The sequence below is a fragment of the Pocillopora damicornis genome, chromosome 1, assembly GCF_964200805.1.
Source record: "Pocillopora damicornis chromosome 1, jaPocDami1.2, whole genome shotgun sequence".
Lineage (NCBI taxonomy): Eukaryota > Metazoa > Cnidaria > Anthozoa > Scleractinia > Pocilloporidae > Pocillopora > Pocillopora damicornis.
Genome location: NC_142670.1, coordinates 33,851,670 through 33,877,797, shown reverse-complemented (window position 1 = coordinate 33,877,797; position 26,128 = coordinate 33,851,670). Strand labels below are relative to the sequence as shown.

The 26,128-nt window shown below is 37.5% G+C and overlaps 1 protein-coding gene and 3 long non-coding RNA genes across 8 annotated transcripts; 2 read left to right on the top strand and 2 right to left on the bottom strand.

Annotated features, from left to right (window-relative positions):
* Positions 1-866: 866 nt before the first annotated feature.
* Positions 867-12,125, bottom strand: LOC149053431 (uncharacterized). 5 transcript variants are annotated; one of them, XR_016185424.1, is made up of 4 exons: positions 11,998-12,089; positions 6,104-6,155; positions 2,110-2,146; positions 867-966 (listed from the first exon to the last, which is right to left on the bottom strand). It is a non-coding gene; the product is annotated as an uncharacterized LOC149053431 (long non-coding RNA). The 5 variants fall into 5 exon arrangements; XR_016185420.1 differs by lacking the exon at positions 11,998-12,089 and adding an exon at positions 7,830-7,921; XR_016185417.1 differs by lacking the exons at positions 6,104-6,155; positions 11,998-12,089 and adding an exon at positions 3,827-3,966 and having other exon boundaries at positions 868-966.
* LOC149053433 (uncharacterized) lies at positions 1,083-2,752 on the top strand. Its single transcript, XR_016185427.1, has 2 exons — positions 1,083-2,092; positions 2,468-2,752. It is a non-coding gene; the product is annotated as an uncharacterized LOC149053433 (long non-coding RNA).
* Positions 10,847-11,297, bottom strand: LOC149053432 (uncharacterized). Its single transcript, XR_016185430.1, has 2 exons — positions 11,129-11,297; positions 10,847-11,007 (listed from the first exon to the last, which is right to left on the bottom strand). It is a non-coding gene; the product is annotated as an uncharacterized LOC149053432 (long non-coding RNA).
* A 529-nt stretch (positions 12,126-12,654) lies between the features above and the next one.
* Positions 12,655-24,419, top strand: LOC113681569 (prolyl endopeptidase). The gene is made up of 21 exons (XM_089202205.1): positions 12,655-12,897; positions 13,515-13,610; positions 14,299-14,467; positions 15,402-15,503; positions 16,072-16,131; positions 16,727-16,806; positions 17,583-17,695; positions 18,346-18,395; positions 18,694-18,789; positions 19,283-19,387; positions 19,614-19,715; positions 20,093-20,173; positions 20,289-20,402; positions 20,943-21,091; positions 21,516-21,632; positions 22,041-22,136; positions 22,217-22,264; positions 22,457-22,510; positions 23,367-23,523; positions 23,658-23,726; positions 24,265-24,419. Exons 1-21 carry the CDS (start codon positions 12,698-12,700, stop codon positions 24,328-24,330), a joined length of 2,124 nt encoding a protein of 707 aa, XP_089058331.1. The 5' UTR covers positions 12,655-12,697; the 3' UTR covers positions 24,331-24,419.
* The last annotated feature ends 1,709 nt before the right edge of the window (positions 24,420-26,128 follow it).

Here is a 26,128-nt window from a genome sequence, read left to right as displayed (position 1 = left end):
AATTACGTCTATTCTTCTTCGATGAAAAGCGCTACGTTTCGGTTGTCTGCACAAGAAACAATACTTTCGAACACTGCGTACACGGGGGATTACATGATTGACAGTCGGATTGACAGGCCTGCGTGAAGTTACGCATGCTCTCTTTCTCTTTTCTAGCTTATTTGCATTTTCCCGTGCGACGTTTTTCAATGGGCGCGATTCTGTAATGATTTGCTTGAGTCAGCTAAATTAATTATATTCAGCGCCGCACACAAGAGTCCCATAAATGCTTTCATCGATAAAATACCAAGAGAAGAAATAATACTGACTTAGCAATGAATCGTGAAAGAATTTGCGCGTGCAATCGACATTTTTAGTAACAGATAACAGAAAATATTTTTCCCCTCTGATACAGCGCATTAAAGGAGTTCCACAACCGGAATTGTGAGCGGAAAACAAAATTGTCGTTTAGCTTGAACCACCGTAGGTAATTCTTACGAAAGCCACCAATATAGCTCAAGTGTTACTAGGTAATGAAAATGGCGAGTGCGAACGCCGAACAAAAGCCAGATTGAACTTTATAACGCGTTGGCAGTAATTTTGCCGATTCAGCAATTATTAAAACGGCCTAACGTTTTCGCTCTGTTCTGCTAGGCTGATAAACTTTTTGTTTCATAGTTATGGTTCACTTGCACAGCGTTGGTAATGTTTCCATTCACATACTGCAAGTTGGCGATAGTTGCATCTGCATTAAGCAGGGCTGTTTTATGTTCTTCTCTGCACAAATTTTGCAAGGCGTGCACGCATTGCATGCATAAGCTCTTAGAATTAACGATAAAGTTAAGAAAAAAATAAAGCTATGATATCATGAAAGAGGTAACTTACCCGTGCACTTTTAAGAAGCGAGGTTTGAGTGTAGTCGTAGCAGTTTGTAAAGTACCGTCTTGTTCCTCTCTCAGCTTAGCTCTGTTGTCCTTTCTAACTGACCTGACAGTGAAAAATAACTGAATAAGTAACAAAGTACACGCCAAAATTACTTTTCACGTCATGGTGAAGGTGTTTTCCCTTTTGGGTGAAACACTGATTGACAGACCCAGGTGAAGAAAATAAGAAAAAAAAATGAAAGGAAAAGTGAAAGAAAGAGCTGCGATTGATGGGAACTTAGCAGAGTAAGCGGAAGAATTCTTAATTTTGAAGCAAAATATAGACCAAAATGTTAGCAATTTATATTATGAAATAGCTGATAACTTGTTATTTGTTTTATTTTCATTACTAAATATGCAAGCTATCGAAGGCAAGAGAAGTTATCTTTGATAATCGGGGATGCTATGGATGTTGTGCCGTCTATAGCTTGGGAAATGAAATTGAACGACGGACATCTCAAAAGACATGAATTCTTTGATGGAAAGTTAAATTTGTGTGTGAACGAAATAATCCGCAAAAGCATTTTTCTGTTTATATTTTGTTCAACCCTTCTGGGTTCACTTGACAGTAATCGTATAAAGGCGACCAATCAAAAAGGTTTAAGATTGGTAACAGTGTTAACATCCGAGTTTGATAGACATCGTCAACGAAGCCTTAGTAGCCCAAAGTCTTTTGAAATAGATTTCCAACGCCACCATGCGTGGTCAAGAAGGAGTCCTGAAAGAAGCATTTCATTCATGGCTCCAATTCCCCTTTGTTGCTTTTTGGCAGTTCAATTATTCAAACAACGAAATTTTTGTACTAAGCCATTCGTTAATATCCCAATTTATTTACCAATCGTTCGGCAGTTGGGGAAATTTACATGGATTTGGTCTAAAGCTGACTGAAATATTTTTCAACACTCGTCAGAATGTAAATCTCTTCAATATTTATCATTCAATCAATTTCATCTTCTGTTTGTGTATACATTCTTTATTATATCGTAACGCATAAAAAAGGCATTTGTCCCTATTACAACAGATGTCACAAAACCTCCCAATCTTTCTTTTATACTCAACTTGATGATACCAGGATGAGAAGAAAAACAGGAGAAAATGGAATCCTGTCCATGGAAAACATGGTGCCTTTGCAAAGGAAACCGAGTCAACAGAGGGCGCCGAAGGAGGTACGAAATTAGCGTGAAAGGAATGTAAGAAATGTACTTACGTTTGAAAATGTTCCTTAGCAGTTCGTGAAGATATTCCTGCAATGGAATAAGTAAAGTAAATACAGTGAAAAAAGGCTTATAGAATGATGTCTAGCTTCACATTAGCTTTACTGTAAGAGCCTTTGTTTTTCATAAGACAATTTCATGAGTTGCTCTTACTTGTTAATGCCAAGAATGTGGGAAATGAAAATAGCAAGCAATTTGCTAGAGACAATTTTTGGGAATACCCTTTGGGCATTACAAAAGTGTTTTCAATCAATAGCGATTGCAGCCAATAGGTCATAATCTCGCGCTACACCTACTGGTAAAATTATGTGAATTGAAATAGCTCGAATTCTTGCTTATAATCTTTTGTAGGTCTATCTTTAATCAGGGTCTTCAAATGACACATCAGCATCCATAAGCATGCAGTTCCATACCAAGTTGAAATGATTGTGCTCGATGAAGGCAATTTGGAGGGCCAGGAGGCTCCTCTTTCTTGAAGCAAGGAAGGAAAATGACAAGCAAATTCCACACACGAGACTCTAAGTTCCCTGAGGATGTACACATATCGCTTATTTACCGTCATTATATTGTGCTAATACAAGTGGAGTAGTTAAAATTAGTATGACAGTTCGTAAATAAAGATATCCTCAAGTTCAAGTGATGTTTACTTCAATTTACATCGATTTCATCACAAGCAAGCGAGACTGAGTCACTGGTCATGCTCTCAGATTTTGCGTGGTAAGAGAGCCCTGAACAAACATTTTTGATGACGTGATCCAAACGCTGAAACTATGCTTAATGTAGTTAAAGCTGCTTTCAGAAAGCTGTCTTAGAAAATGATGTATTCTTCTTGTCTTTTTACAAGTTCAAAGTGTTTTTTTTTTTTCATCTGTATTGCTTTCCTATCTCGGTAAAAAAAATGGTATTAGCTCCTTGTTTTTCTTCGGAATGTCACATCTTTTTTTAAGCTCTAGGGTTTTTACTGCACCGAATTATCCAGAAGCGAGGTGTGGCGAATGATTAAAATTTCTTCGAACGAAATTATTCCGCGTCAGTATGAAAGGAGAATGCTTCAAACTACAGTAGTACCAAGCGTAGGATCCACTGACTTAGACTTGAGAAATGGAATGTGTATTTAGAATTACAAAGGAGTTTCACGGAAAAGAGGGCCACTTCTTCTTAACTTAACAATGTGCTTGTGAAAAGATGATAATAACCCTAGCTGACACGCCAAAAAATAAAGCAACTTCAGTGTTGGTCACTATTCTTTCGGTTTACTGGAGATAACATGAGTTAAAGAAGGGACCCTATGTCTTTCTTTTAAAGTTTTGAGGCCTAGAATGAAAATTAACAATTCATCCTGGTGATCAAACACCAATTCCATTTTACAATGAAATTCACTCCTTGCGTGCGACTGTTCAAGTGAAAGAATCAATTTAAATTTTTGCATAGGCGAATGAATGTCGGTTTTTAATGAATGCTTTCAGGTTAGTTCTCGTTCAGTCTTAAGTCGAAAACGAGAAAAACAACTCTCGACGATTACCCTGGTGAAATACTACTGCCTTTTTAAATTTGGCGCGAAGTGTCATTTCTGCCATTAACGGACAGGTAAACGAAAACAAAAACAAATGGAAGCTTGGATAGAGAAATGGATACGAAAATCTTGTCTTTGAGAGAAAATTAGTTTTTGTTGTTTTTGTGTTACAAACCGTAAGAACTAATAAGGCTCACCTTTCGAAGAATTGCAGAAAGTTCCGACTTACCCAACAACTTCAGTTTACCTCATGCGTGCATAAAATGACTATAGACTGAACGTAAACACGAAGTCATAACCTCAGAGACATTTAGGGGATTCCCCTTCAAGATGCGATTACAGGTGACGAAATATTTTGTTTAATTTCAGACGTAGTTCCGTTTATCTCAGAGGTAGTTGAAACGATAATTATGAAACAAATTTCTGCAAGATGTCATGATCAGGGAATAAAGCATTGTTTTAAGTTATATTTGCAAAATATTTCATACTTTCCTGCGTTAAAATGAAGCGTTGCGTCTTTGATCTATTTTGAAGCGATTAGATTGGGGCACTAGATATTTCTTTAACGTCACTGATAGACCTCGTCGACCAAAACCCTTAGTAACTATTATTGAGATTTTCGGTTGCAATACCATGTCATGAAATTATATTTATACGTTTCCTTAATTATTAAGTTGCCGTTTTACATATTTCTTGATCAATTTACTACATAAAATTCAGTTAAAGTAAACTGATGAAAACGGCGTGCCTCTGATACTGACCACAGTCACGTTTCTATTTGTACGTGCCTTGAAGAACGTACATAAGCACATTCTAAAATTGGCTTGCTTCTACTCCCTATAAATACCTTTATTTATACCTTTACTTCATTTTTTCCTCGGATTTAATTTAACCTTGTTTAAATTTAAATTTTTTTTACACCAATTATATAACTGTTCGTAACTCTCTGTCATCAGGCCAAAAGCAGTAAACACGCGTAATTACGTTTTTGATCTGTGAGCAAATTTCATCGACATGCCTTTTTAATTTTGGGGTTTGTAGTCCTTGAGTTTTCTGTCAGTTGTCAAGTTATAATTTGAGTACAGAGATTTTAAAAATTAATAAACAAGTGTCTTACTAGCTTTCATACTTTCCCAAATTTGTTGGCAAGCATTTATTTTGCTCAAGGTGTAGGTTACTCGTGTGAGTATAATTTTCTGCATGTTCTCGTATGATTCTCAGGTCTAATGAGTTAACCTAGGCCATTGAAAACAGCACACTCAAACGAATATACAGTTTAGCGACGAGCCAATGGCTCTAGAAGACTGACTAGCTACAGAGTACGATATCCAGGTGACTGCAGACGGGTTTTCTCTCTATTTACCTAGCTCATCGTTCTTCCCCAACACTGCCCCAATTTCTTCATCATTGAGAAGGCAGAAACAGGAAAGGTGTACTTCTATATTTTCCTGTCGCTTTCAAGTGTGTCTATCGTACATGAACAATAACAACAAACAGCTAGGTCTTGAAGCGTACTATGACGTACCCGATTTGAAGATTTGACGTCATTATTAAGTTCCAATTCATTAAAAAAAGATGAATATTGTGATGTCTTAGATAAACGTTTAGGGTGATCTGCGTAATGTTTTGTGGAATACGTTTATCGTAAAACTATCCATCTTTCCTGTCAAGAATTAATGAGAGCGGTACCAGTTCTTGTACCGTTGACACATTCTTCAGTATATTACAAAAGTCCCTTTCCTCCGGCAATTTTTTTAAACTGAGTATTTGTTGTGAAAGTTTTTGTTTCCAAACTACAGTAATTTGAGCTTTGAATTTTCGTCTTCCACGGGAAACCCCCACCTAATCCATCTACTTATTTCCATAGGAAGGAAGACGGAAGAATCGTTTTTAAACTGCTCGCCCACATTCATTCATGTACGTTTACGTCTGTTCCTGTCCATTGTCTTTTCATGTGTAATCAGTGATTCAGAGTGACTGCAAAATATGTCTAGTCATTAAGTGTTAAAAACTCTTGAGCTGTCTGATATGCAAATTTTGAATGGTAATTACACTTCTGAAGAGCAATTAGGCAGCGCAACATACGAAACGCACTTGGTGGATCGCTGTTTTATTGATGTAGTTGTCCGATTTCCTTCTTCCTCTTTTGATTATGAACCCGGCGGTTCATCACCAAGCGAGTAATTCAAACTGTTTGTTTTCTCTCTTTTCAAACTAAGAGATAAAACATTTAAATCATGGCGTATGCTAATTCCCTGGCAATGCATATGATCTGGAGGAATAATCTCAAGAGCGCTTTAAAATTCATGACGTGTAATTGACTCCGAAAAGATGAAATGGTACCCAAAAATTATGTAACTTTATATTCTTTTTTCCCCCAATTAAAGACCTATGGTGCAATTCATAACGATGAAAATAAAGGAAACAGTGACTTGTGTTTCGAGCTCGGAACATCAAGCAACTGATCGTCTCACCTTGAGCACTTCGTTGCTTGTAAACAGCACCATGTAACTTAGAGTCAGTCGACTGCGGTGTTGAAATAAATGCATAAATGGAAGAATCAGACCATCAGCAACCTCGCAGAGTTCATTATAAGCAGTAAATGGAAGTTATAAAAAAATATTTCTGCTCTGGAAATGATACAATGTATCTAAGAAAATTGTCCTTATTTGGCCATGCGATATGTGTATCTCAATAGCCACCCAGGAAATCGTGTTGATGCGTGAGGGAAGACAAAAGAGTGATTTAGCATACACCCTTTCCTCTCCTGGTATAATGGATGGATTTAATCCAAACACTCGCTGATTATCCACAGAACGATTAAATTCCGCCGTTTTTAGGATTTTACAAAATAGGCCATAGCCAAGGCCACCACATCGTTTGACTCCGAGTTTGACTTTGCGCCGTAGCACTTATACCACAGAGTGTTAATTAAAATATCATCGAAATACAAAAAGAGGATGCACTGTCTGTGAAAAAAAACCTATTCAGATACTAGCCTGCGGTACACGCGTCTTATAAGGGCGAGCTCGCGATGGTGTATTCAACCGGCCATGTTAGCGTTAATTTCTCTCTCTTCACAGCCTTCAGCTGTTATAAAAATCAAGATGGCAGCCAAAATTTCGCCTGCTTTGTAGTCGTAATTAGATGTTCCATTCCGCGCTCCACTTGATATTCCATTAAGACTTGCTAGCAGTAACTATGGCCTGTTTTGGAGAAGCCTTATTTTTCACTCTGATATTGACTTCTGCTAAGGTTGTCGTGACATCAGTCACTAACACCAGTGGAATATCCAGGGGAGGGGCCCGGGGGGGCCCGGGTCCCCCTTATTTTGGGTAAAAGAAAAAAAAAAGAGAATCGCAGAAGTAAGAAAAGCCGGCAGGGCAAGCGACAAAGAACGTGTGTGCGAGCGACCACTGGCCTAGATGTCTCTTTACTTGACTCAGATTTAGCCTTCTTCTGAGGTCGCCATCAAAACGGAAATCACTGCCGCTGAAAAAAGCTTTCCTGATAACGATCACATAACGATAACTTAGCTGTCAAGATAACCTTGACTGACCGTCACGCCACGTTTGACCTTGAGAATCGCGATCATTTACTCAGACGATCAAAGTACCAGTTCAAAATCCGCGGTCTTTAATCTCAAACTAAATTTGGAACTTGGATGGAAGCATCATGTTCAATCGATCTAGATACAGGATACTTATTTTTCTGAGGATAATATTTAAATGTTTTTCTTAAGTGTGAGGTAAAGAAAATTTCTGAACACCACGGGTGGAATCGAACCTCAGATGATACGATTTTGCGGTCTAAAGGTCTGCAAATTGAGTGCTTTGGTGAAAAAGAATATTCCCTCAACATGCAGAGAAGAAGCGCACAAGTCAGCTTCTACAATCTATTACCGGAAATGAAATTTGTTACGGCTTATTTAAATACTGGAGTTCCCGTTCTGGCCATATTGGGGGTCAATGAAGCTTGGATGGAGCTTATTAATATTTAAGGTATGAACACAATATTTCTTATTCTGCAACGTGCACATGCGTTTAATTTCATGTAAGCTTATCTCTAGTTTAGACACCTTCGCTACAATATTTAGAATTCCCTTTATGACAAACGGTTAACTGTAAGCATTTACACCTACGCAAACATATTAAGCAAATTGTGACATTTTTCCCTTGAGGAAGTTATAAATAGATTTACCTGCTTTTATGTGCTCTGCAATGAAGCTCCAGCTAGTCGGAAGATCTTCGGCCGAGACCGAATATCTTTTTATGCGATCTACGATTTGATTTTTCGTCGTTTTAAAAAAGCGTCTCGTGACGGGCACGAGGTCGATTACATGACAGCTATAAAACCGGGGTCTGTCTCCGATTTTAGAACGCAAGGGTATTCCCCGCACATCACGTGCTTTTCACTCGATAAAGTTTGACATTGCTGTACTTCGCTATTTGTCAATGGTGTAACACCCATCCATACATTTAGTTGAAATTAAGCCATAGGAGTTTTCCACCAAAGCGACCCCAAGCAAAGTCCCACTGGATAATTGACTGAATGACTCTTGAAAGTCAAAAGCTTTGTAACTGTACGATACATTAATTATTCTCAATTTGATTGACATTTATAAGTTAGGAGGATTTATACATAACCGAACAAACTTCAAACATGCGGCACGTGTTTTATCACCCCATATATGGTATTGTTCCACGTGCTCAACTCCAGAACTACAAGCCACTTCACCTGGCCTAACGAGTGTTATAACTGGACTCTAAACAGTTGGAGTGTGCGGTTGTCTTAGGGACGCTTTCCAATTTACGAATTTTGATGGAAAAGGAAATTAGTAAAGGGGACTTCCCTTTGACTAATGTTTGACTTCGTCGCCAAGTAGTAACATAATCGTTTTTATTTAGTTGACCAGACTGTCACACTAATCAGTACTTATGTTGTGAAGTGTCAGAAATTTTGGTTGATTTGAAAAAAACAAAACAAAAACAAACAAACAAAAAACATTCAAAAGAGAAACCCAAATCTAAGAAGGTGCTCGTTCATGTGATATGGGAATTTACGTGAGATGGCGTGTGTATTTGATTTCCATGATAACAGCATCACGTCACATGCTGAACAATAGTAATTGTGCTAGCATTGCGAAACTACTGCATGGTGTAAAACTACTATTCCGGAGTATAGGTAAAATTGTACGAAATAAAAAAAAAAAGTGATCATGCAGAATAAAGAGGGATTACACATGTAAAATAAATGAGAGTACTTCTCTGTGTCTGAGTCTTAAATGACAACTCTACAGCGTGTGAAGAGTGGTGATGATTTGATAAAATTTTCGGGGTCTCATGAAGAAATGAAGATGCTGTGCGCGGCATGACCTTGCTATCGAAAAATTTTCCCGTTAAACACGGCTGTACCGCAGTGCAGAAAGAGGAAACGCTTGTTATCGTAATCATGTGTGCAGCGACTTACTTTATATTTTCTATGCGATGAACACACCAGTTTGGAGTGATTTGCTTCTAGGCTGGAGCTTTTTTAGATCAGAATTGCGATAGATACTGTTGTGCACCCCCTTAATTTTTAGTTGTTAGCTGGCTGTCCATTTGCTGAGTTTTATCGGTAGTGGAATAGTGACGAGGTAAAGCGAGGAACGTTCACAATTAAGAGCAAGCTGTTACCAAGTTTTTTTGATTCAAAATATCACAACTGACAAATCCTTATGATAAGGCCTTAGTAACATTACCATATGCAATTACCAAAAATTGAAGACCCCTCTTTACCTCTCAAAATACATCAAAGGCAGGAAACGGCTTCAGCCACTACAGTGTATATAAAATATGATTCAGTGACTGTCAGCTGCCTTTTAAAGCAACTACCTGACCTTTCTTTAAATCTACGCCTACGAGAATCTCATGATGTCTCTACTGACGAAGCTCTCAGCAACCGCCAATGTGAGGATGAAAGAAAATTTTGGAGATAGGTTAGTGATACTAATGAGAAGGGTATACTGAAGCAGAGAACTATAAGAAAAAATAATTTAATTATACTATTTTCGTGATAGGCACTAATCACTTTTTCAAGGTCGAATTCTTTAAAAAGGATCTATTTTAAGATAGTCGGTACTTCAAACTTTCCACATCACCAACAAGAATCAGACAATAAATTTGCTTGGCTTGCCTCTTAACCACAAGAACCTCCCGAATGCGTTGGAGGGGGTCAGTATTTCGCATTTCAGGAAATAGTGGTCAATTTTTGGAAGCCACTTCGCTCATGTTTTATATTTTCGCATTACGTCCGATGAACAGTGAATATTGCTTTGTCAAACACAATTTACCTGCTGTGTGTTTGATCCTACTCAAGACATGCCTTTTTAGCCTCTTGGGCAGTGATTCTCTCTAGCCCGAAAATCGTCAATACAATATTTCAAACGTACCACCATCTATGTATAACCTATGTATAGCTTGGACATACAATGTTTCCAAGGCATCTGAATAATTTAAAATAATTTAATGATTAATTAATTAATTCAAAGATAATAATGTTTTTGGGTTCAACCTAGAGCTGACAAGGCAATAAAGACGTTTCTAGTTGACCAGTAAGGAACAAGATTTTAGCCAATTAATCGAGGTAAATGGTTTACTGGTGAATGTTTAAAATTGAACGTCCACATGCATGTCTATAGTTCTCACTCGAACAAAATATCAGACGGCTGTGAATATGCATGAGACGAGCTCCTAGTTACTGCGATATCAAGTTTTTTTTTTCTCTCTTATTTTCTATGGCTACCATACCTTCCTAAAAAAAGACAGAACAGGAAAATGAAAAATGATTAATGTGTGTTTTGTAGCTTGCTGTGCAGAGAAACTGCTAGATAAAACCTGATTTACGTCAATTTATAACAATGTGGTGATTTGATTTCCTTAGCAACGGGCTACGTTCTAAGAAATGTTTGTCTTAGCCTTATTTTAAATATTTCTTAGTTTGCTGGGTCATTGAATTACATCAAACTAAACCCAGAACTCTGTGGCGTCGATCATTATTATATTTAGAGTTTTCTTGCATGTTCAGCCATTGACACGCCAGCCTACTAGCATTCATTAACTCCATCGCGACAATAAACAACACGGTCAGATCACAACAAGTTCATTCGAACAAGACGAAAGTTGTGAAAGAATGAACCGCCAGCGCGCGAACACGAGCACTATTTATGACACGCAATATTTACATATTAAAGAAGTAGTTTAATTCAAGTGCACTCATTCGGATCAAAACAAAACGATCGGCGCTCGAAATGATAAATTATTTTCGCTTTTGCTCTTCGAAGTGATTACAACAACTCGTCCAAGATCCATTTTTAAATCTTTTGCGACGCTCTTTAATCCTAAAAACATATTAAGGCATATTATAAAAATACACCGTAAATAGAAAATAAATCATTCAAATGATTGCAGTTTATCGATCTCGAGTTCATTCATCTCAAGACAATGTAAACAAAAGGAGACAAGATCACAAGTCTGTTCGCGCAAGGTAGCTTAATTACACTATTGTCCAAGTCTTTTGAAGTACCTTCCGCAGTTCCTTTGGTCTTCTTCCAAAATATCTCACCTTTTTCGAAACGAATAAAACCGAAATCATTCGACACGTTTTCGGCAGCCACCGAAAGCAATGCCCATAGGAATAAACCGAGCCTTCGAGGTAAAAAATCCAGCGGTGTCACCCATTTCAGTAAGTCACAAATAATCCGGGCTGGAGTTGTAATGTGCGAGTACAAAATTTATGGCCTTCATAGAAGAGTAGTGAACACCGGTTATCAAGACATTTAAATCTATCTGTCTTAAAGAAACTACGGAATATACATATAAGATCAGCTTCGTTGGTCTTCGTTAGGACGAGATAAGGGCTGGCGTGACATATATAGAGTCACAAATACAGCAGGACTCAAGTTTAAATCTTTTTTTTTTAAATCGCCCTTCGGTGACCAAAAATCATTAAAAAATATATAAATTATAAGAAATTTACAAGGAGAGTTGTGTTGCGAGAGAATTGATATAACGTCCACAACGTATGTAAATGATTGTGCTGAATCAGCGAAAAAATTGTAATGTTCGTTTTTTTTCATCACATTTTACAATTATCTACTCTAAATGGATATCTTCGTGTGATGTTTGCAAGCCTTAGATTGGTTTTTGCAATAGAACTGGTTAGCACTCGTATTTTTTCCTCAGTAAAAGCATTTTTCTCACACAAATGTTAGGACATATCTTTCTTGCAACGCGAGCTAAATTCAAATTTTGTCAAGATATTGCGAAAATTAGAAAATAATCGAGTTGTATCGGTATAATGATATTAATTGGTTAAAAGTTGCACTTACTTGCCACACCTGTGTTAGACAGTACCTTGGTAAGGCTCTATTCGCAAGTTTTATCTTCGGCTTCCAGAGCTTAACATCTAGCTGAAGTGTTGATTGCAAAGGCATCTGTCACTGCGCAACAAGATTTTAACCCTGTGACTTGATCACGTGCTTAAACTTAGGGTATTTCCCGCTTATGATACAAACTGACATAAAGGCAAAAAGAAAGAAAAGAAAAGTGGGAATTAAAGATACAGGTAGTTATGCACGCTGAGAATTTTCCTCGTGCAACAATTTTTTTTCCGTTTAGCCTCTATTAATTGTCTCTAAAGAAGTTCGATCGCGCGTTGTGGGCAAAAAAAAAATTGTATTTCGCTGACATTTGCTGACCGTGGTATTTCGATTTATTTTAGCAAGTTAGATCACAACTACAAAATACAAAGTCATTACAATGAAAGATGGATGTTTTCATTGTTAAGTCACCATTAAATAAAGTAGACGTGTAGAATAATTTTTTGTGTGCATTTTGCTGACTTAAGAGTTTTGTCGCATGTCGGTGGACATATTGTAAAATACGATGATCTCCTATCAACGCCTACGTGTAGCCGTACCCTTACCCCGCAAGGGAAAATGGAGTTTCACTATGCGGGGGAGGGTACGGCTATATCTCTACAGTTAGATCATCTCAGTCGGCCCAATCCTCGGCTCGGCGAGTTCTAGGATGGCGTCCGTTATACATTATCCTAAATCTCGGAGAGATGAAAATGCGGTAAATGATTATCATGGCTCGAAGATTCACGATCCTTACGTTTGGTTGGAAGACCCAGACTCGGAGGAAACGAAAAGATTTATAGAACAGCAAAACGCTATTACGATGCCCTATTTATCAGCTTGCGAGACGAGAGAAAATTTCAAGAACAGGTATAAATGCGGGCTTTGTTTTAGGACCAAGGTCACACAAGAAATCACTAGTCCACGTTTCCATTTGGTAGACTCAATCCCCTAAGAAGATTAGCTCAAAACGAGTTATCACCCCGGGAAAATTCAGCAGAGTTTTCGTGATTTTTCAGGTCCCGCATTTTTGCGTTCAGAATGACATGTGCAAAATATACGGGGATATATTGAATTGTTATAGTGTACCTTAATGGGTGTCAAATGATTTCCTTACGAAGTCTCTACGTCTCGTTCTCTACTTATGTTTCTTTATTTATTTACTTTTATATATTTTTTGGCATGATTTTATTAATTTGACATGACATTGATTTGACATGACTTCCCCCAGCTCAGACGTTAAACGTTTGTGAAGGACTTAAAAAGGTTGTAAACAAGTCTCCATTTCCATTGACAAATGTGATTCAAAAAAGATTTAAATTTAAAAAAACTGAAAAGTAGATAAGGATGGAATTTAAAAGAAAGGCGAAAAAGAAACTGATAATAAAAATGCATATTTTGAGTGAACGAAACAAAATGTATGAAGTAATGTTATGTCAATAGGTTCCAGTAGTTCAGTTGATTTTAATGGTACTTCTTTATTTCAGGTTAACTGAGATGTGGGACTATCCAAAGTATGGTTGTCCAATTAAAAAAGGAGCAAAGTACTTTTACTTACATAACTCTGGTCTGCAAAATCAAAGGTGCAATATCTTAGAGGCAATGACCTTTGTTGCGTACGAAAATGCATAAAAAAACACAAAAACCAGGCACTTTTACTAGGAATTTATGCATTTCATGTTTGAATTGCCTGTTCAAGCACTGTTCAGAATGAGGAGAAAGGACAAGATCCCCATGAACTTTTCAAGTACATTTTACAGTTGAAAAATAAATTTTCTTGAAGCTTTCTTTTGACTCACAATTCAACATTCAAAGTCTGTTCTTTTTTCATATAAAGGACAAAATTTACTTGGATTGTGTATTGTGACTTATTTATTGATATTTATTAGGCTAAATCAGTAACAGGGAGATGTGGTTTTAGATCAATTATATGCACATTAATATAGAATTTAAAGCTTTACTAGAGCAATATCCCTGTATCTCTTTATTAACTAAAAAACTAACTGCATCTTTCATGTAGATTCAGTGAGCGGTTCAACCCAAGGAAAGCAGTTGACTGTGTTGTATAATTGTTCAGGTTACAGTAATCCCTTAATTAGGAACTGTTGTCTGTGCTAGCAACAAGCCGAACATGGGCTATTTTCAGAGTCAAGAGTAATAGAATTATAGATCTCTTCAAGCACTCCAGGACATTTGTATAAGGTGCATAACTGTTTCTCTTTCTTTCTTGATACTTGATTAATGATGATGTGTGATTTATATACATTGTAGTGTTTTGTATGTCCAAGACTCTTTGGAAAGTGAAGCACAAGTATTTCTTGACCCCAATAAACTGTCTGAAGATGGTACTGTGGCATTGGCTAAAAGATCTTTCTCTGATGACGGAGAGTTCTTTGCTTATTCGTTGTCACATAAGGGATCAGATTGGGTCACCATAAAGGTACTGATAGTATGCTTGCACAAAGAGTTTATTTACCCTTTCACTTCCACAAGTGACCAGGACAGAATTTCTCCTTACAATATGAATACAATATCAAGCAGGCAAGTGATGAGAATAGAGAAGAATATCAATCCTGGGATTATTAGTTGATCCAATACCAAATTCTTTGAACTAACATCATAAGAATTGTATGGCAGATAGTAAGGAGAATTACTAATCAGATCTTGGGAGTGAAAGGGTTAACCAGCACTCTTGAGCTTGGTCTGTTTTGGTTGGCATAGCGCGTATAAATAAATTTTGGTGACCAAAAGTTGCCAATTTAATGATATGTCATTTACTTGTAATAAGGTGCATAATTCTCATTACTTTGTGTTTAACTAGTCTCAAGTCATAATAAGATAGTCATTTACATACTATCAATGCTTTACTGTTTTCGTTAATAAACTTCTTGGTGACCATGTCATGATGTGTGGTTCCCTCGGGGCAATTTCGGAAAAAAGTTGTTGTTGGACCACATTTGATTTCCTTATAAGGATAGCTGTGTAGAAATTGGAAACTCAAGCAAGGTCATTCATGAAGGTCTGATTTCTTTATGGAACTTTAGTCCTTCTAGGTCTAAAAGTTACTCCAGATGAATTTATTACAGACTAACATAATTAAACCAGCTCCCATTTGGTTTGTTAGCTCAGTTGATAGAGCACTGCACCAGTATTGCAGAGGTCATTGGTTCAAATCCTGCCCCTACAGGCCTTAATATTTTTAAAGTCTTGTGTTCACTATGTCCTTAGTTAGTAGTGTTCATTACTACAAAGATTGCTGTCATATTCATTTCTTGAACCACTGTTCACATAATTATATGATTTTTATATATTTGCAATCATAGATGAAACTATGTAGATTAAAATTTAAATCTTGCTTGCTTTTTCTCTCCCAGTTTATGAAGGTAGATGGTCAAGAACAGTTGCCAGACACTTTAGAGAATGCAAAGTTTACAAGCATGGCTTGGACACATGATAACAAGGGATTATTTTACAATGTGAGAACTAAATATACATATAATTTCTTCATAATCAAATGGTTTTAAGGATGTTCAATAAGGTTTTTCCACAAGCTTTTGTGGGGTCATTATTTTTCTTTTATAACAGAAAATTCTGCCAAGGGTACTAAACTTTTGCTGGCTAACATGTTCTTTAAATTTGTTAAACACACTCTCTTGTGAAATGGGAGGACTCTTATCTATATGACCAGAGTGCTGAACAAGACAAGAGCAATATGAGAAGACAAACTCATACCTAAGCCCATATTTTTGGGGTCAGGTAAATAAGTCCATGAGATTTTACATAGAATTTTGTTTCTGTTACCTTCCTCTCTCATTGAAGAGGGGATGGGGACACAAGGCCTCATCTCATGGACAACCACTGATCAGTGGGCTGATTAATGTACTAGTGGTTCAGAGAGATGAATTTCCTATTGTTGATGGTGATGATAGATGCTGATGGGACATGAAAATTTATTGTCATGTTTATTTATTTTATTGATACTTAAGTTTAGAAGATTAGTTTAATTGGTTCAAATATATATGTATATAATTTTTAAATTTTAAGCGTTACCCAACTGGTGACAAAGCAGATGGAACAGAAACTGATCTAAACCTCAACCAAAAGGTTAGTGGTAATGTACTTAGAATACTGTGAAATTTTAAACCTCTTCCTATTTGAAGTTAAGAAAATAATGGTTAGGGTGCAGAATGCTTGCAACCATTGAGTTATTGATGCATGAGGGAGATTTATAGGCATGAAAGAAGGGTATGAGTCCTACAGGGTGTTGGCTAAGTGCAACTCTAGCTTTTTGAGTGCATCCATGACTCAATGGTTCCATTTCTTTTATAACATTGGGACTTTCAAACATCTTTTGTTTAGCATAGAAACAAGGAGCAAACAAACTGATGTCGTTATGCAACCCACAGGCAAATGGATCAAGCATATTAGCCAATCAAAGCATATGCTTTCATAAAGCTAATTGTTGTAAAACAGTTTAATCAGTTGTTACTCAGCACATACAAGTTGAAAAGCAATGACAAGCTGTAGGGGCTTTAATAAGATCTACAGCTACACTGTAAGAGGTCTATTCAGATGTTCAAGTGTGAGTCTCATGCTTTCATGGAATATTAAGCAGGAAGTATCAAGCAGTTGTACATCATTGTTCCTTTAAATTTTCGTAACATTGTTAAGTATAGTTTTATCTTTGTTTTACCAACAGCTCTATTACCATGTTCTTGGAACCAGCCAATCTGATGATGTTCTCTGTGCTGAATTTCCTGAGCATCCAAAGTGGTCTACGTAAGTTACTATGTTTACATAACAATACATTCAGTAGATTTTGGAATTAGGAAAACTGAGCAACACAGAACAAAACAAACTAACCAAAAAAAAACAAAGAAAAACGGGATACCACTACAGCAAGGGAAACAAACTACCTTTGAGCTTACTTGGAGATCTTTTTGTCACAAAAAAATAACAATTGTGTACCCTGTGCAAAGAACTGACTTTGCATATTTTGTTGTGAAGTGTGATGTATTTTTACCCTGCTCAGCAAAATGTGATGTTCAGGTGATTGTCACAAAGGGATAACTGCACGGGCCATTGATACTGTGTTGCCAGAATCAAGAGCTAAGAGAATAAATCTCGCCACATTGAGCGTTTTTTGGAGCGACTATAAGTACGCGAACTGATCAAACTTCACATTTTTTGGGAAGGAGGGGCTGGGGGTGTGTTGTGTGCGGTAAGGAAGATGGGGATTGGGGATTGTAAAATATGTCACGTGTTTAGAGCCATAATCGTGCTGGATTTTTTCGAAATTTTAGGCTTAAACGGTGTAAATTTTAGCTCTTAAAAATAAACAAATCGCATGAGTAACGCGGAATTCTAAGATAATTAAAATTGAGGCGACTTGAATTTCACGAGGTTCTATAGCTAGGACACAAGAACACAGTGGAGCTATATTTTTTCATAGCATCGTGCTTTGAATCTCAAGTTACGAAGCATGCCATTTCAACAAACAGGCTTGCATGGAAATTTAACGACATAATTATTATTATTCTATGATTGTCTTACAGAGGTGCAGGAGTTAGCGACTGTGGAAGATATTTGATTTTAACCCCTCATGAAGGCTCTGCCCCATTCAATAGACTCTTTTACTGCGATCTCAAATATCAAGAGGGTATTACAGGTGAAAATTTTGTTATCTCTTTTTTAAAACATGTATATTTGGCATTTTTGTCTGTAAAACAGGGCGGCTTTGCGTAAGGTTCCGGGAGAGTGATTATTTTGAACCATAAAGTGTTATTACTCACATTTTCCTAAAGATGTACAATACTCGTCCATCTTTGGTAAACACACAGCTTTCTTTTGATCCTTCGTCACTCAAACCGAGGGCCAGCGGTTTTGGAGCATCTCATAGGTCGTGTGACACGTTGCTGCTCGACCTATGACATATTTGTGACTGGTCACGCTTTTCACACGGACCTCGCTTACGTCACCCATCTGTCACTACGCACGAAATGCGTAATTTCAGATGGGTTCTTGACTTTTTGTCTGTAGTTATTATAACGTTCTTTAGCTTTTACCAGAAGAAACCATTCTAATAATTTATCCCTCTAACTCCTAGGATGCAACTGTCGATTCTCCCCCTCGAGAATTAGGCGTTAGATCAACCTTTTTCCTGATAAGTTTGGGCATTCTCGTTATCTGTTTGCCTGATAATGTCCGGATATTACAGGGAGAAGTTGCATGTTAATCGTTAGTGGAAATTAAAGGATTGAGACGAATTCTACACCTTACATGGTATTTCTTTTTTTTTAATTTTTCTGTGTGTGGCAGGTTTGCTTCCTTTTGTGAAGGTTGTGGACAATTTTGATGCACAATATGAGGTGATTAGAATGACAATTATTGACTGATAAAGGTGAACGAGTTTTTAAATCCAGTTTGGAGCGACTTCTCTACGCAGAGGGAAGTTGCAGAGATCTCCATGTAGAGGCACTGGGGAATTTGACCTACGTGTGTTCAAATCTTTCTTCCGCTTCGCTCCTACATTTGTGTCTACAATCCGCAAGCCTTGTCATTAAAAAAAGTGCTATTTACCTCTTTAAATATTAATGTAGTTATTTGAAATTTGATAAAGGAAGATTTTTTTCCTCATTATTTGTAACAATTATTTTTACTCTTTAGTACATTACCAACGAAGGAACACTGTTCACCTTCAAAACGAATTTCAAATCTCCTAGATACAAGTTGATTAACATAGACTTTTCAAAACCAGAAATGGTGAGTGTTATTCTTGTACATGTAATCACACTTAAAACAAATAATAGGAAGGGTGTCTAATGGTTTTATAGTTTGCAAGGAAAGGAAACACATGATCATTGCCGTATCCTGAGAAAGGAAAATGTGGTAAACAGTATCGACACGAGAGTTGAAAATATCATCATGTGAAGGATTCTTTTTATGCTCTGATCTGGCTAAAAATTCTCATTACTTTTAGAGAAAGATGCGACTATTTAGCAGGCATTTCGGGCTTCAGAGGCAGAATAGCTTTTACTCTGTGCTGGTCGCCCAGTTGTAGTCCAAGTTGCTTTCAAGGCCTGTGTTTGGAAGGCTGTAAAATAATCAAGGGAAAACAGAATAGTAAATTATGATTTTGAACGAAATTCCAACTTTCATACACCAATGATCGTTATCATTGTCATTGTTGGTATGAATATTATTATTACTATTATTATTTTGACGATCGTCATCATTATTTGCATATTTTGTTAAGGAAAACTGGACCACTTTGGTTGAAGAAGACGAGAACGACGTCTTAAAATGGGCTACCTGTGTCAAACAGAACTTTCTGGTACTCTGCTATCTTCATGACGTCAAGGTGGGCTATCTGTGTTTTGAACACTGCACGCGTTCTTGAAGCTTTTTAAGAGAGGAATGCGGGCCTATCCTTTCTAAAGAAAACTCGAAATAAAAAAGAGAGAAACCAGCCTGAAACTTCATCTCCGCTGATTTGGTCCAGAAACTTAGGCTAGCACTTCAAAGTAAATATACAGTATGTTAGATGAAGATGTTAGTGTTAATTCTGTAATGAATCTTGCCTGCAGAGCATTCTTCGTCTTCACAAAATCACTGGAGAAAGACTCATGACCTTCCCACTCGATATCGGCAGCATTGTAGAGCACTTTGGAAAGCGGAAGGATTCAGAGGTAAGCAGTTCCAACACTGCAATAGTCACTTACTAATATGTATCATACATATTAGAATGATTAAAATAATTTCACGGATGAATGTTCCATCGATTTTAATAATTATTCATCGGTTTCTATATTTTGTACTCAGTTGCATAATTATTCTTACTTTAAGGCAGGTGTAGATATACAGGATAAAAAAAATTACCTGCAAGGGGATACTGTAACCTGCACGAAAACCTTTTACCCATTCACGGCAAAAAAAAAAGAAAAAAAAAGAAAAAAAGCTGATCATTTATAAGTCTAAAGCTTAGGTGTTTATGTATTTAGTGCAAGCCAATACCAACATAATGCTTTCCTTGCGTTAATATTTGCTTACTTTTTCTTTCTTTCAGATTTTCTACAAGTTTACTTCGTTTCTGACTCCTGAGGTCATCTATCGTTGCGATTTGACGCAGGAAGATCCCCAACCCAAGGTTTGCATTTGAAAGTCAGTTCAATTCAGTCACGGTCCTCTGAAATGTTCTCGACCTCATGTCAGACCCAGTAAAAGGTCTTAGGGTGTTTTGAAACAGTGTATTTTCTTGGCAGGTTTTTCGTGAAACAAACGCGAAAGGGTTTGACTCAAGTCAGTACCAGACTGTCCAAGTGTTTTATCCAAGCAAAGATGGAACTAAGATCCCAATGTTCATTGTTCATAAGAAGGTGAGTGCTAGAACCTTTTACCTCCGATATCTCATTAGTAATTCTCCTTACTGTCAGCGATACAATTCTTATGATGTTGGTTCTGAGAATTTGATATTGAATCAACTAATAATCCCCTAACTGTAATTTTTATTTATTCTCGTTACTTGTTTGTTTACTATTGTATTAATTTGGTAAGGAGAAGGTCTGTCTTGGTCACTCATGGGAGTTAAAGGGTTAACAGACGGCAGTGAGAGGTCTTGTTGGTGGTGGTTGACCATCCCTAACTAGCATTCTTTGAGACCCCTGTTATTGTAACTCAACTCCGCCTGCCATTAGGATCGTGTGTTCAACCAGACCAGCGGATAAGTCAGGATGCAGTTGTCTTGTTGAACAAACGATCCTGATGGTTTTTGTTCTCGTAATTGGTTTTCTTTCACTAATCTCAAGTATATAGTCTGTCGTTGCTTTGTTCTTTTTCTTATTCCTTTTATATTCATGTAGTATGAATAACAATTAATTATCTTATTTCTTTTGTATTTTTATTATTTGACTTTTCAGGGTATCAAGTTAGATGGAAGCCACCCGCTTTACTTATTTGGTTATGGAGGGTTTAACATATCAGTCACGCCGTCCTTCAATGTGTCAAGGATCGTGTTTATGAGACATCTCGGAGGCATCATCGCCATACCAAACCTGAGAGGTGGAGGGTAAGTCATATATACATTACCACACCCAACCTGAGGGGTGGAGGGTGAGTTATATGCTCATTGCCACGCCCAATTTGAAGGCTGGAGGATAAGTTACATGTACATTACCACGCCCAACCTAAGAGTTGGACGTCAAGTCACATGTACATTGCCCTATCTAAGGTGAGGGGTGGGGTAACATATGTCCGTTGTTTTACCAAACTTGAGGGGATGAATGTAAATCACGTACAATGCCATACTCATCCTCACAGATGGAGGGTGAGTCATGTACCTTGCCATGCGTAGGATAAACGTGGGGGGGGGGGGGGTGTGAAAGTTAGAGGTACACTGCTTCATCCAACCTCAGGGGTGAAGGTTGACTTAACACTACATTAATTACATTCTCCTGAAGTTAAGGTTATAATTGATTTTTTTTTCTTGGCAGTGAATATGGTGAGACTTGGCACCAAGCGGGCTGCTTTGGCAACAAACAGAATGTATTTGACGACTTTCAATACGCCGCCATTTACCTCACCCAACAGAAATACACATCGCCAGAAAAGTATGTTTATTGCTCCGCGCATTTACAAAAAACAAACGACGTGAACACTTTAAAACTTATAAAAGCTAAGTTTTTCGTTTGTCTCACGATGTAGTCACGTGTAATGTAGATAGAGACGTTTCGACTGCATACTGCTAGTCTTCTTCAGGCGATGAGGTCGACTGGTTATGTGTGATCTTATAAAGCATGATGCTCTGCTGTGATTAGTAAATGTAAATGGGTTTTTGTTGAGTGCGTGGTCGAAATTCCCAGAACAAAATTGAGTTTTGCTTTTGTTGTTTGTTATGTTTTGTTTGTTTGTCTGTTGTTGTTGTTGTCTTTTTTAATCAAGAAATTTTTTTTTCGGAATTCTTTTCATATATATATTCATTTCCTTATTCGCTTTTTCATTTGTTTATATTTCTAAAGAATAACCATCATTGGTGGATCCAATGGCGGCTTGTTGGTGGGCGCGTGCATAAATCAGAGACCAGAGTTGTTTGGTTGCGCTGTTTCACACGTTCCGTAAGTTATGAGAATTTGTCATGGTCTTGTCTCATAATTTGAGCATGAACTAATTGAAATCCTTTCATCACTTGTCTCAGAGTTATGGACATGCTGAAGTTTCATAAATTTACCATCGGCCATGCATGGTAAGTGGTAATATGCTTTAATCACTTACATTGTTGCGTTTTTGTGGTTTTCTTGTGAGCATCTTTTTGTAGGATTTATGTTCTTAATCTGATCAGGTTCTAAACGCAGCTCTTAAAAGATTTCTTAAAGAAAAGTTTGTTTTGTTACCTTTTTATTGTTGATGTTGTTGTTGCTTTTTATTTTTCGTAAAGGACAACAGACTTTGGTTCACCCGATAAGGAGGAGGATTTCAAATGGCTTATCAAGTGGGTTGTTAATAATACTGTATTTCTTTACCAGTGGAGGAGATACTCTAAAATTGTTCTTGGTGGTATTCAAGCTCTTTTTGTATAGAAATCAATAGTTACAGCTGGCCAACAATCTTCCCCCTCCCTACCTTCCGTAAAAAAATACTTAAACAACAACTTGATTGTCAATCCAAAAGAGAGTGCGTGACGCAGTCATGCGCAGTATGGTTATACGGTATGATCGTTTGTGACTCATAGAAAATGCTATAGTTGGTTACAGCAACTGATGTTTCGACGAACAAGTTCTGATCGGTTGATTTTTGCTGCATAACTGGCTATACTTCGCCTCCAAATCCTTTATTGCTGTTTGCGATGTGTCTAGTACCAAACCGTATTACAGTTTAATCGAAAAATTGAAAGAACCTTCTCGTTTTTCTTTAAGACATGCCATTTTTTAGACAGTTTAAATCTGGCTCAAAATGTCGCAAACCGAAGTAAATGTTTCTCGGTGTCTTATGTTACAAGTTAGTTGATTATTTTGGCCGGCCAGCTTCATTGCTGGAAAAAAATGAAGCAAAAGATCTGATCTGGTTCGCGACTGACGCCTTTTTTACAGTAGTGGAAATTACAGCATTAGGGAGTCTCAAGGACAATCTAATCCAAGGAAACAACGACGAGTGTCGTGAATTTAATTTCCATTTTTTATGCGTTGTGATATTTTTAGCGCTTTGTTAAATCCGTCAGTGACCACGCATGTTCGACCAGTATGGCTAAGTACTGGTCTCGTTCATTTTCGCGTTTTTGTGGACCTCGACATAGCCCTGATCCAATTTCCACGCTTGATCAATGATGAAGTGGTATGGTTTTATCTCAGATATTCTCCTCTTCATAACATCAAGATTCCCGAAAGTGGTGCCCAGTACCCTGCACTTCTACTGCTAACTGCTGACCATGATGATCGTGTAGTCCCCTTACATTCTCTAAAGTACATCGCCCAATTGCAACATTGTGTTGGTAGTTACGAGAAGCAGGTAATATTCATCATCAGAAAATGTCACCTCAGAAACGCAAATGACAAATGTTTTCAGAGCATTACAGTGTAAATAAACCGAATGACCGTACAATACTTGTAACAAAAAGACAAAAAAATATCGTTTTCTTGCAGACAAATCCTTTGCTGATCAGAATTGATACAAAAGCTGGTCATGGGTTTGGGAAACCCACAGCCAAGATTGTAAGTTGGCACATTCATCTCTGTTACTTTCGTAATTATCGCGTACTCAGTAGGTGGACTGACAAATGAATTAGTTAAAACCCGTACTCATTTAGATTTCTGTGGCGGGAACAGTGAGCACAGATGCGTAAGTTGAGAGGAAATGGATTAATCGCGTCAAAGAGGGTTATGAACACTTCAAAGCGGGGAAACTGCAGTGCATACTTTTCTTATGTAGGATTCTGTGAATTTCAAGTTCATTGTTTCGTCACTTAGCACACTGTCCCGTTATATTTACCCTTGGCCTTTGACAAAAATGCAGAGGTAATAATTTTACCTTAAAACCTTTCTGCACCAACAATGGTAAGGTATCGGAAGGTTAGCGTAACCTGGCTTCGCTTCCGTACATGCGCACAGAGCAGGACCTTTTCAGGCCACAAAACGACTTCGATTCCTTTTTTGAGTGAGGCAGAATCCCTTTTTGTTATTGGTCATCTGTACAGGACATTAGGTGCCAGTCTTCCTTCACCTAACTAATGCATTTTTATTTTTCTTTCAGATTGAAGAATGTTCCGATGTATATGGTTTCATTTCACGAAATGTTAACCTAAAATGGCAAGACTGATACGTACAAGAAAACTGCAGAGCATTATGAAAACATGCTTAAATGAAGCAGTTGTATTCTTAGCTTGCAATAAATACCCTTTAAATGTTGCTGTCGTTTTTGACCGGTGGAATCTGTACAAAAAAAAAAAAAAAAACTCCCTGGTGCCTCAGGCCACCTCCTCTTTCTAGTTTGACTCTGTCAATCCCTTAATGATTTCATTTGGTTTCCTGGGCAAAAGAATTTTCTTACTATCGCCATGGTAATGGACCGAGTGGAGTCCGATTCGGTCAATAACCATACTTGGGGATGAACAAAATCGGACGACCACGAAGCTTTTCCCAAAGCACTTATGAAGTGATTGGAAACAATTTCCCGCTTGGTGTCCCGCGCACCATTGTCCTAGTTGTGTATATCTTGTATGTTGTATTCAGTTATGCGCTAGTTGTACATCCAGTTCTCCAATCCCTGGATAGTTCTAAACTGAAGGATGCAGTTTCCAAGTTTTATCCCTTCTTTTATCTGGATTGCGATGACAAGATTTTTAGCAGCGTTTCTCGCACTTCTGGTAGCAGTGTTAATTCCTCACTTCAAGCTTCTTACTGCGTTCGTGGGTGGTCTTGTTTTGTCCTTTCTCGAGTACATGGGACCTTGTCTATTACATCTAAAATGAAAATGGTCAAGGTCATCGTTTCTTTAAATAGCTTTGGATGGAACGTTTGTGTTCTTAGGATTACTGGCCACCTTACTTTGGCGCCCTTTTCTCTGATGGAGCGTTGATAACTGAGATAAGACAATACACTGTTGATGTGTAGCATGTATACAAGCCTAGTCTTAATTGTTTGCTACCTCTTCGAGGAAAATGGGGAATTCAAGAGAGGAAACAACTAATTCCTCTGACTAGTAAGGCAAATAACCTCTTGCTAATCCAGAACTTTGTCTGAGTCAAACGTGCAATAACGTGAAAAAAATATATTTTCGTGATTCGTTAGACAACCACTTAGGAAGAGACACTTAAGCGTACGTCCTAACGTAATAAAATGCAGCGATAAAAGCTTCTGATCATGCATGATATCATTTACAATATTAACAATACAAGCAGATCGAAATCTGAAACTGGTGTATTCTCTACATAATTTTTACGAAAGAAATTTTACGTACTTATTCAAGTTTCGACTCGATTTCTTCCTTTTTCCAAGAGTCTACTCTTTAATATTGTTTTGAGAGAAATTCTGTTACCATGTGCACTAAACTACATAGCTGAGTCGTGAACCGCAAACTTTTATTTATGCGCTATTAGCCGTCGGTAATGCGTTCTGTTTAATTCAGATATTGTTCATGCACAAATGTTTGCTCGAGTTAAAAATTTTAATTTTCAAAAGACAGAAATCCGTTGATAGTAGAAGTAAAATTCACACATTCAGGCAAACCCCGTGCAACCGCCTGATACGAAAACCTAGTGGGATGAATGGGCGTGTAATTTCCGACCAAATCCAGGAGCACCAACCTCTGGGGGCTGGAGATAACTTTGCATTCAACTTGTGCTCGAAATCTACAGCATAAGTTAAGTTACGAACTTTCTTAAAGAATGTCTGAACACCTTTTAAGAGCCGAAATCACCTTTTCCAAAATAAAAATTTTAAAGTTAGAGCGCAGAGATGAATAAATTACAACTATCGAACCTCCTGAGCCCAAAAAGGGCCTGTTTACATGGATGTGAGGGACGCCAGGTAGGTGGGGTAATCCGCCTAGCTGTGGTCGAAAATAGCCCGCGTTTACGCACAATTTTACAACCCGGGATACCGAGGTGAATTTTCTC

What these genes read in the sequence shown, in the direction of transcription:
- LOC113681569 (XM_089202205.1), top strand. Translation starts at nt 12,698, where the DNA reads ATGGCGTCCGTTATACATTATCCTAAATCTCGGAGAGATGAAAATGCG. An exon ending in GCTATCTTCATGACGTCAAG is followed by an intron (nt 19,388 to 19,613) that starts GTGGGCTATCTG and finishes TCTTGCCTGCAG; the next exon opens with AGCATTCTTCGTCTTCACAA. An exon ending in CCAAACCTGAGAGGTGGAGG is followed by an intron (nt 21,092 to 21,515) that starts GTAAGTCATATA and finishes TTTTCTTGGCAG; the next exon opens with TGAATATGGTGAGACTTGGC.